Source organism: Ammodytes marinus, assembly GCF_949987685.1.
Source record: "Ammodytes marinus genome assembly, chromosome: 1".
NCBI lineage: Eukaryota > Metazoa > Chordata > Actinopteri > Uranoscopiformes > Ammodytidae > Ammodytes > Ammodytes marinus.
The window spans coordinates 8,770,563-8,781,984 of record NC_137230.1 but is presented as its reverse complement, the minus strand read 5'-3'; the positions used below and the strand labels follow the sequence as shown (position 1 = coordinate 8,781,984).

The 11,422-nt window shown below is 40.7% G+C and overlaps 1 protein-coding gene across 1 annotated transcript; it reads left to right on the top strand.

Moving 5' to 3' along the window:
• Positions 1–4,217: 4,217 nt before the first annotated feature.
• LOC307265319 (gonadotropin-releasing hormone II receptor-like) lies at positions 4,218–8,580 on the top strand (the record flags this gene model as incomplete). Its single annotated transcript, XM_080047015.1, has 3 exons — positions 4,218–4,766; positions 7,487–7,691; positions 8,081–8,580. The coding sequence occupies 3 exons, from the start codon at positions 4,218–4,220 to the stop codon at positions 8,578–8,580; spliced, it is 1,254 nt and encodes a 417-aa protein (XP_079903141.1).
• Between the last annotated feature and the right edge of the window lie 2,842 nt (positions 8,581–11,422).

Genomic DNA, 11,422 nt, shown 5'->3' with positions numbered 1-11,422 from the left:
TTTTATACCCATGGTGTTCCCAGTCAAAAATAACCGGCCATTAGAAATGTATGGATGTGACTACAATAGTGAATCAAATGGTTTGTAGGCAAATACTCATCATACTCCTTCTCCCGGACCAGAACACACACACACACACACACACACACACACACACACACACACACACACACACACACACACACACACACACACACACACACACACACACACACACACACACACACACACACACACACACACACACACTGAGTGTCCTCTGGCAAAGCCTACCCTGTGGTTAACATAATCATTGCCTTCCAACCCAGGTCACGTGCCTACTGCCAATCTTCTGGCTCTAATGCAGTGTCAAACTAGGTCACTTCAGTGTATAGCTACTTAAACATGGATTGCTCATACAAATCAAGAATATTACAGTTTTTGCCGAGTGCTTACACACATGTTGCAGACTTTGGCCCACTGTGTCAAAACTTAACACACAGGCCGAATAGGACAAAGCACATGGAGATAAACTTCTAACTTATACGGCAAAATGAAACTCTTGAAACAAAACCTAACAATCCCATCTCAAAACTGTTTTTAGCATCAAAACAATACACACATGCACTTTTGAATTACTCTTTCCTAGCAGCAACAACACACAGATGGGCTTTATGCAAAACACAGATGTATTCAGTACTTTGGATGGTTTTTGACTTTAAAAGTCTAATACAGATTTTTTTTGTGAAAGATTGATCCACTACAGTTGATCTAGACACATGAAAACAAAATGTAAACGCTTCAGATTTTTTATTGTATTTTGCCATTTCAGGTTTTTGCAAAAGTTGAAAAAAAAACACAAAGACACACAAGAAATGGTACAACTAGAATGTTCAACAAAACATAGTGTTGTAGGGGAAAGATTGGAAGACATTTAGGCTATGGATCCTGTCTCCTGTTGGCATCTGGCCACATCACCTCATCCACGTCACAGGCAATGTCCTCCCTTGGGTAAATATCGCCTTGCGTGAATTTTTTTTGGAAAGATTGATCCACTATATTTTCATTTAGACACATGAAAAAAATATAGGAAAGCTTCTGAAAAAAAGTTTATATTGCAATTTCATGGTTTTGGCCAACACAAGAAAAAAACACAACAAATAGGTAGGATCGCAGTTCAACAAGCAATTCAGTGTGTCACTCTGAACAATTAGAGTAAAAAAAAAGAAGAGTTGTAAGGAATGGGGCGAGTGGATTATGAATCCTTTGGATACCGCCTACCTTTTGTGTCTGGCCATATCGCCTCATCGACATCACATGCAATGTCATTCTTTGAGAAGCAACAGTGAAAATGTTCCTGATATCCAGTCTAATTATGGAGCTACTGTGTAGTTGGGCTGGACTCTCTGCCCAGGCTCCTATATTGTTAGGCCATGATCTATAACATGGTCCACTATAGTGACCCTGTCTCCGTCTGTTGTCTCCTTTGTCATCATCCTCCTGCCGCTCTCTCTTGTCCTCTTCCCCTGACTCTTACTGTCTCACAAAGGAGCTGAGCTCACCTGAGGTCTATTTGTAATGCTAAGGCTCACACTGATTGGTATTATATTAGCTTTATTTTTTTACTTTTCATGTGTGTGAGTCTGTGTGCTTTTCCAATTGTAGTTGTGTTTTGTATTTTAAATAGATGTGTTTTCCCAATGATTGCAGGAGATTTCATTTTTGAACAATGTGTCTTATGTGAAAAACAGTGTGTAGTGTTTTGCAAGAAGTGTGTTGGAGAATTTCAAACACAGTGCAAAGCACTTATTGTGTTTATAGGGTTGGTGCTTGTGTTTAGGGCATGGTCACCAAAGTTAGAGGTTGAGATGCTTTGGGCATAGCAACCACTATTAGTGTTTAAGCATTAGGTAAAAACTGTATTATTAGCACCTGTGTCTGTCTAACACTGCAGGTTTACATCAACATGCACTGTCGCTAAACGTACAGCATCATCACAGATAGTGATTCTAGTGAACCTGTAGACTCTCGTTTGACTCTTATATTTTAGAAACAAATGTATTTGTAACATCCATACTCTAAAAACACACTCATAAATAAAAGAGTTAAACACGCTACAGAACAAGAGGTTCATTCGAAACGAAATATGTTTTATTTGTCTTCAGAAGCCTTCCAGTGCAGTTGTATGGGTTGGTTGTGGAATGGGAGGGATTTTTGGTAAGATACCAGTGAAGCAATTAAAGCTAATAATGCTTTGCCTCAAAAAAAGCACCAACATTACTTTGGATTCATTTGAAAATGGGTCTGATGTCATTGGAGCTTGGAAGGTCATGGCCTGTTTGGACAATAGCCCAGAGTCAGACATCTGTATGCTATAACACATGGCTAACACCCTTTAGCTGCTACACCACTTTGAATGATGTTGCTATGCTATAATCACAGCTGTGGGCTGAATACAGGAGACCGTGCCGCTGAGAGCTAAGGCAATTACCCACCAACAATAAATGTACTTTCTCATTTGCATGCTGCCCAATGTCCAAAATGGCACCAATAATTAAAATGTCCATAGGCTACTATACTTATCAAATTAATTATGAGCCCTTTCCCTGCAGTTTATCAAATAATTGGTTCCCCCCACATGTTGAATATTATTTCTCAACATGTGGGTGGCCACTAATTGTCTTACAATCACATCATATAAAACTGCATTGCTATCAATTGAATGTCAAATGATGATTTTGTGCCTTCAGGGTCACAGAAGTTAACTTTTGTGTAGTGTATAGCAGTGTGAGCAGTGCTTTTAATCGAATCAAGATGCAAGACTGAAAAAAGTAAAATATGTTATCACGTTGAATATGCTTTCTAATGCAACAACACAAACAGCCTTACAAAATGATCACCTGGGGATTTCAACAACAGCTTTGATTGCAATTTGCATCGGTTTATTTTGTGTGGATCTTCTTGTAATAACTATGACATAAGCTTGCCAAAAGAAAAGGCCAATTAATGCAGTTTATAAGAGCAGGTTTGGACATGATACAAATTATCCTCAAAGGGGCTGTGCTGCACTGTCTCATCACATTTATAGTGGCAGGATTCAAATTAGAAACTTTGCGAAGCTCACGCTTCATTGAACTGACGCTTCTGGGATGCTCGTAACCGCGAGATGCTCGTAACCGCGCCCACCGAGCGAGCGACGTGCAGAGCGGAGGGAGAAGAAGATGCGTCTGAAAACCTCCCGCAGGGGAACGGAGACAACGAGGCAAGACTCACCGGAGACTCCTCAGACTAACGGGCCGTTTAGAAACCCAATTCCGTTAACGTCATTGTGAGTCGGGCAGAGAGGTGGAGCAGCAACAGTGTCCCAGACTTCCATAAAGAAGATTTCACTTTGTTTTTCATCATCCGATCTTGGAAACACATCTCCCACGACAATATCGGCAACAATGTGAGTTGGACATTGCTATTTTGTTTTTGTTTTCTATTTTTAGCCCTGACACATATGTTTGCTATGTTATTGCCTTAAAGAAAGAAAGAAAGAAAGAAAGAAAGAAAGAAAGAAAGAAAGAAAGAAAGAAAGAAAGAAAGAAAGAAAGAAAGAAAGAAAGAAAGAAAGAAAGAATGCATTAGTAGTGTATAGTTTCATGTAAGTGAAAAAATGCAGAAACCAAATATAATCCAAGATGTTAACATAATTATATTATTTGGTTTTAGTCTTAAATGTCTTAACATTATTGAAAAAAATAGCCCATGCAAATTCTAAATATTGCAAATTGCATTATTCAAAGATGTATTGTTTTAACCCTTCTCACATCCATTGGTGGATCAAACAATTTTACATGGGGTGAGGCAAGAGGTCTTAGCTGGGTGTTATTGGATGACAGTATGAACTATGCATCCCCTTGTAGGCCTAATATGGATCTGTAGTGTCTTCAAATGGGGCTGCATTGCCTTTGCATTGATATATCTAGAAAAAAAAACAAAAAAAACAAGAGAGTGGCAAATATAAACACTGTATCGAATGCAGTTTTACAGTTCTTCTCCATCTAGCATTTTTTTTAAATCATAATTAACTCTATATGACAGAAAAGAGAAAACATTTGAAAAGCTGAAACCCTGTTGTCAGATAAGAATGTAATTCGAGAGTAATTAATCCAGCTCATGTATGCATTTGCCCTATCTCCCCAGCCTCCATGTAGCCGAACAAAGTGCTGACTCTTTGGTGAGGGTCACACAAAATGAACGCCTCGTTCAGCTGCAGTCCTCCACCCGTCATGTTTGAGCAGAGCTCAGGCATTGACCTGAATGCCAGCTGTGACTGGCTGACTCCTCACTGCAACTGGACATCAGCGGACGGAGCGCCGCAGCTGCCTACTTTTTCTACAGCCGCCAAAATCAGAGTGATCTTTACCTTCATCCTCTGTGGCATTTCAACTTTCTGCAATCTGGCTGTGCTGTGGGCTGCCAATGGCCACAAGCGCAAATCCCACGTGCGAGTGCTCATAGTTCACTTGACCGCGGCCGATCTCTTGGTAACCTTTATCGTGATGCCGGTCGACGCGGTGTGGAACATCACGGTTCAGTGGCTGGCGGGCGACCTGGCCTGCAGATTCCTCATGTTCCTCAAGCTACAGGCCATGTACTCCTGTGCCTTTGTCACCGTGGTGATTAGTCTGGACAGACAGTCAGCTATCCTCAACCCTCTGGCCATCAGCATGGCCCCGACAAGGAACAGGGTCATGCTGACGGTGGCGTGGACCATGAGCGCCTTGCTCTCTATCCCTCAGGTAAGGCCAAACAAGACTGATGATTGCAGTTTTGTATGGGTAAAAATACATAAAGACTGAAAAACTGTGATTAAGAGGGAACTGCTGAGTTTACTGGAGAGGTTGTGAACCAATCCCTCTTGTGTGTTAAGCCTTCCATTGTACAACTCATTGAAACGTCTTCTCAAGCATCCACACAGTATTACTATGAGCAGGCTATAGAGGCTTTCATGTATGGCCATAGATAACTGGATCTGCATACATTATCTCAGTATAGTAAAGCTATTGAACTGTAAGCAAACTGCACATGCTAGATATATTCAGAATCTGGCTTTACATTCGCTTGAAATACATTCTTATACAGTATATCAGTTGTGGCCAACCAGAAGAGCCACATGTTTTACTGTGTTACTGCAAAGAGCCACATCGTACACACGGGTACACATGAACATCCCCCCATCCCTTCCTCATACACACACACACACACACACACACACACACACACACACACACACACACACACACACACACACACACACACACACAGACCTCTGCTCAGCCAGATTTACTGTAAATGTCACACAACCAAAATGATAATGCAGTAACGGCCTTAACTATGTTTCACCCATTCCAATTGAATTTTTTATTATTATTATTTTTTAAATAAATAATGCTTGTGCATGCTACCAGGCCCAGGGGCACAAGGGCTCAACGGGGCCCCAAGCCAGATATACTGATAGTAACTTTACATGTCTTATAGTCAAAGAGCTCACTCATGTCAATAAAAGGTTCCAAAAAGGAATAGCCTATATAAGGAAATAAATCATCATGGGCCCCTCAACTAGTAGGGGAGAAATACAAAAGCAATTGTAAAGCAACAGCATTATTAGCTCTGTCTTAGGGGCTTCATGAGGGGCCTCTAAGGCCCCCACACACATACAGGAATAAACTTTCTATGTGTAAATTCTATACTGTTCATAAAAAGTAATATAACATGGGTCTGCAGACCAATCTACTGTGTTTGCAGTTGCAGGGTAAAGAGTGCTGCCTGTTTAAGAAAAATCTGAAAAATAATGTTCCTTCTGCAGCTCAAGATTTGATTTAGCCTCTACATGGTTCATCATTTATTCCAGTTGCATACCTTTGAACATAACCATCAAAATTGGCAATTTCTAGAGGCTTTGATGGAAAAGACCTACTACAGGATATAGCAGGCCCGCAAGGTCTCGGTGCTAGGGATTAGTGGTTCTTTCATTAATTACACATGGATGGGGATCCTTAATCCTTGCAGTGTAGATGCGTAACTGACACATGAGTCATATGCCAGCCTATAGCACCTACAACCGAATAATTTGGTGTTCAGGTACAATTCTATCTTCAAATGTAACGTCGATGTTGGAAAATTTATCTGGAATACTTTTGATAATCTATTCTTCATTTAAAGTATTTTCGTTCACTGCATTTAGAAATGTGAGAATTCAATGTTTTTCTTTTTCATGTTGTCCACTATATATTTGGCTTTTGTACTGTTACTTGGTATAAATGGGGATTTTTAATATGTCACTTTGTTCTTTGGGAAATTATAATGGACAATTTCTTTGGATATACTGCATACTGTATATATAATATTCTTAGTTATTTTATACAACAATGGGTCTGTGATTTTATTCATTTAGGATATGCAAGGCTGCATGTCCAGGTGTTAATGCATGCAAAATAAATTGAAATATAGAAACAGCATTGTTCTTATGTTATGCCATATGTTTGTTAGCCCTGGCAATATGTTCAGCTTGGGTTGCTAGAGCGTACACTGGACAGAACAGGACAGAGTTGCTAGTTTAAGCCTTGTGTTTTTCTTAACATTTAACAGCAGAAAATAATGTAGTTGGAAATGCTCCCTGGACTGGTTGCTAACTAATGATTGGGTGTTCACTTTTTGTGGGAGGGATTTAGTGAACTGTCAATTTTTTGACATGTGAACTCATGTCATTAAGTTTTTACTATGATGAGTAAAGGACGTTTTATTAATAAGCATTGTACATTGACGTTTTGAATGTAATTATGGGACTTACATAAATGTTAATAATGGGCAATATGGTCAAACCACTGGGACAGCTCAATAACTTTATAATAATGTTTTATATATATATATATTTTTTTAATATATTTATACAATCCATATATCCATATATACTCGACGCCATTGCAAATGAGGGCCACCCCTCAATTGGTCTCCTGAGGATAAACAAAAATCAAACGAAAAATGAAATTAAATATCCACTACATACATCCATACAAAAATACATCCATCCACCATATGCATCAACACAATTCATACGTCCATATCTCCATATTTGTACAACTCATATCCATATCCACACATACATACTTTCCGTCTTAAATCTCTCCCTCATCCCTGTACCTGTTAAAAATCATTGCTTTGATTTTTTTTTTTTTAACTGAATCATGTTTGGACATTGCTTTAGCTCCGTGCTCATACCATTCCACAGTTTCACACCACCAATTGAGATGCACTGACATTTTAAAGTCATGCGTGCAGCCAGTGTCTTAAAGTTGAACTGTTCCCTCAAATGGTAACCCCCCTCTCTGTCAAAAAATACTTTTATCTTTTCATCTAATCTATGCCAAACAGACAGGGCAAACAAATGCTGTATACTGGAGCCAACTAAACCCTATCATAATATACAATTGTAAATATAAATGTTTTTCTTATTTCACAGATGTTTATATTCCATAACGTGACCATCACCTATCCTGCACACTTTACTCAGTGCACCACTAGGGGGAGCTTTGTCACTCACTGGCAGGAAACTGCATACAACATGTTCACCTTCTCCTGTCTCTTCCTGATGCCACTGGTCATAATGATTACCTGCTACACCAGAATCTTCATACAGATCTCCAAGAGGATGACAAAAAGGAGCTGTAAGTTCACCACGGAGCCTGTACTGGTTTTGATTGGTCAGAAGAAAGACCTAGATTTCTATTCAGTTCTGTTTGTTCTGTGATGCCCTGTTTTGTGCTCTGGGGTTCCGTCCTGTTTATGTTTTGGGTTTTTTATCTTGTTTAATTGTATTTTATTTTAACATTGATGTCAGGGGACTACAGATGAAAAATAGCCTTTTGGCTAATTCTGGCATTTTTAACCCATGTATGAACATGTGTTTTATTAATTTGCACTGTTCCCTTCTTAAATAAATTGAATTGAATTGAATTTGATGCTTTTATAATACATTCAAAAATACTGTTAAGTGATTACTTTTCAATGCTCATATCCCAGCTCAACTCACTCACTCTGTCTCTCTTTCCTCCAGTGTCCCCAAATGAGCCACATCTGCGTTGCTCAAAGAACAACATCCCCAAAGCTAGAATGAGAACTCTGAAGATGAGCATTGTAATAGTGATCTGCTTCGTAGTCTGCTGGACTCCATACTACCTGCTGGGCCTGTGGTACTGGTTCTTCCCAGACGACCTGGAGGGGAAAGTCTCTCACTCCCTCACCCACATCCTGTTTATCTTTGGGCTTTTAAACGCCTGCCTGGACCCCATCATCTACGGCCTGTTCACCATACGCTTCCGCAGGGGACTGAAGAGCTGCTACAGCAAAGCCGCAGTGATGTCCAGCCCGGACGCCAGCACAGTGATAACCGAGTCTATGAAATGTACTGCCACTCCTTTGCTCTCTAAAAGAGGGATGACTGATGACCTTCACTGTGGGCAGGCTCGGTCAAAATCCTCTGACTGCAGGTGTCAGACTGTGTTCAGCCGAATAGATGAACAAACTTGCCAGTTCAATGCTGAGAGCACCATATGAAAAGAAAAAAACAGAGGAGAACCTGGATCTTAAAGCGGCTACGAGTAACATTTAAATATCTTTTAAACAGCCTCATGTTTCCTCTGATAATCATAAATTACCTTCAACAGCAAACGAGACCATCAGTGCAAAGAAAGACGTTTTTAAATAGTTTTTATTACTGCTTTTGGTCTGGTCGCACACCCAGTCCGATTTTCGGTTCGCTCGTGCAGGCTCTATGGTCACATATCCGTATTGGTCGCAGATTTCAGTGTGGCGCAGCAACGTGATTTGAGAAGCCTATCCCTCCAGGTGAGGGAAGGGGAGCACTGCCGCCTCTCGTTCATTCGCTTTCTGTGAGGACACGTCTTTCAGCTCCGTGAGAGAGAGTAGTTAGGTGACGCTGCTGCATCAACTCATTGCAATAAGGTGTGTGTGGCAGTGACTGGCATTAGTTGATGCAGTCAGTGTCAAAACCACTCTCACGGAGCCGAAAAGAGTCCTCACACTTTCAACACACGGACATGCACTATATTGCGCCCTTCTCAGTTCACACTCGCACACCTGGCACGTGCTAGAAAACAGCTTTGCGACAGCGGGCGTCGTAAAAATACTACCGCTTTTGTCCAAAGGGGACGCCAACGTGCCATCTTACCCGTAGTGGCTTTAATGCTGTTCTTTGAACTGGTTGAAATATTTAATTTTTTTTCAGTGTTATCTGTATATCGGATATGGTTATTGCACAAAAACAACCAACATTACGGTGTAGAACGCAACATACTGTATCCTTCACATAGATGTGTCTTTGTGTGTGGTGCTTGAGCCTGTCCATGTCATTTAAAGGTTATATAACGGTTTTTTTCAACACACTAAACATGTTTGTAAAGGTTTGATGGTGTATGTGTTGTGTAACTGGCTCCCATTGTAAAAAGGCTCCGACATCCACAATATACATTAACTTGGGTTATTTTTAGAGGTGCATTTTCCAGTCCATTTCCTGCAGGAAAAAAGAGGAACCACCATTTCCTTACTGCTTCTTCAGTCGGAGCTGCAGCGCAAAGTGACAACAAACTCAAAGTTGGTTGCAGCAAACGTCTGAGTTTAATCTCAGAGCTTCTCTGAGTTTAATGTGACATTTTTCTTTCTGAAAAATACCTCTGTCCGGTGGATCATTTATTTTTATTTTTCACAGTGGCCATGATATGCCGTAGACAGTTGTTCCGACCACCCGTTTTATTTTCATTCTTTTAATTAAATTTATGTGAATTTTTTATAGGCTATTCAACCCAGTCTCTCAGCGCACAGTGTGTTGGAAGTTCAAGGCGGCACAGCCACAGAGCAAAGCAACTAATCAGGAGAAAGCCCGCCCACAGATGAAATAGCCAATGAGGCTTGTTTATTTGTTTTGCAGTCAGAAACGACAGAAGGGGAAATTGGACACAAACAAACTGCTTTCCCCCGTTTTCTCGTTTCTGTCAGTCTTTTTTGGTTTTGTAGCAATAAACAAAGAAAAGGAGAATTCGGCTCATATTTTTGTTTCTGCATTCCAGCAAGAAAACGGTAAAACAAAAAAAGGGGGTCGTTCTTATTTCTCTCACTTTGGATTCAATCCAAAAAACAAACTATACAAACGTAAACGGACCCAGGGGCCTATTGTACAAAAGTGGAATTAAGATATCCAGGATGATTGATAAGACAGCAAGTCTGACCAAGTCTAGTCTGTGCACCTTGGCTTATTCAGTTGCCAATAAAAGATTTTCCCTTTATCAGAAACCTCCACCCCAGAAACATTCATTTCAGTGAGGTTATCTTGATCCGCCAACCACAAATGCCGGAAACTCCTAGAATATCTTGGTGACGCATCTCATCTCTTCACATAAAACCGCTCGGTTGAAATTGGCTTCTGATCAGCGTGTAGCTTCTGGCATGACCTTATCAGAAATCTCCTGTGGTTACGTTGGAAAGGGCAGTGACTCTCTTGGTACATTCTCACTGCATTCTGATAGCAGGATCACACAATCGCCAGCCTCCTGAGGTGTTTCGCCGCCGACGGACTCTGGACGTGGCCTGCCCTCGTTTTTGTCCTCAACGGCCTTCAGAAGTATCCAGTTCAGCTTGAGGGGTCCTTCCATGCCCCGGTGCATTGCCCTTGTTCCCTCCTCCTGCCCCCCCCCGCCCCCCCACCCTCCGCTACCCTGTTTGGGTTTGACTTTCTTTTTTAGGGTCATCTGGAAACCGACCCTTTTGGTGGGGGTTACTGTCATGATCTGTCTGTCTATTAGATTTCTAGTCTTGTCTTGGTATGTTCCCCTGTCTTTTTCTGCTTTACTTTGGTACCCTTTTCTTGTTTTTCCCAATGTGCTTTCAAGTTTCGCTCCTGTTTGATTACTGGTGCCTCCCTAATATGTTTCACCCGTGCCTTGTTGTCTCCCCTGTCTTATCTATTTAAGTCCTTTTAATACTTTGTCCTTGTCGGTTTGTCTGTTGTTTTCCCCTTGTGTTCCCCTGTGTTGCAGTGTTCCTGTTTTTATTTTGTATTATTTCAATAAACTACACCCTCACCACCTCCTACTGCCTTCCTGCATTTGGGTCCTTCTCTTGTTCACCTCCAACTCTCATTGCGACAGAAAAAAACTGAGCCAAGTCAAAACTCTGTATAACCTACAATTAAATTGGATGCAAAGATTGTTTTTTCTTAGAACAACTTTGACACCAATGTTATGGCCTTTTATCCCGTACATGCTCTTAATCCTCAGGTTAGTTCTGAAAAAAAACATGGCCTTGTCCATCAACGTCTTACTTTTTATTGTAAGAAAATAGGCATTTCAGGAAATAAACTCATTTGATTTCCTTTCGAGAGATA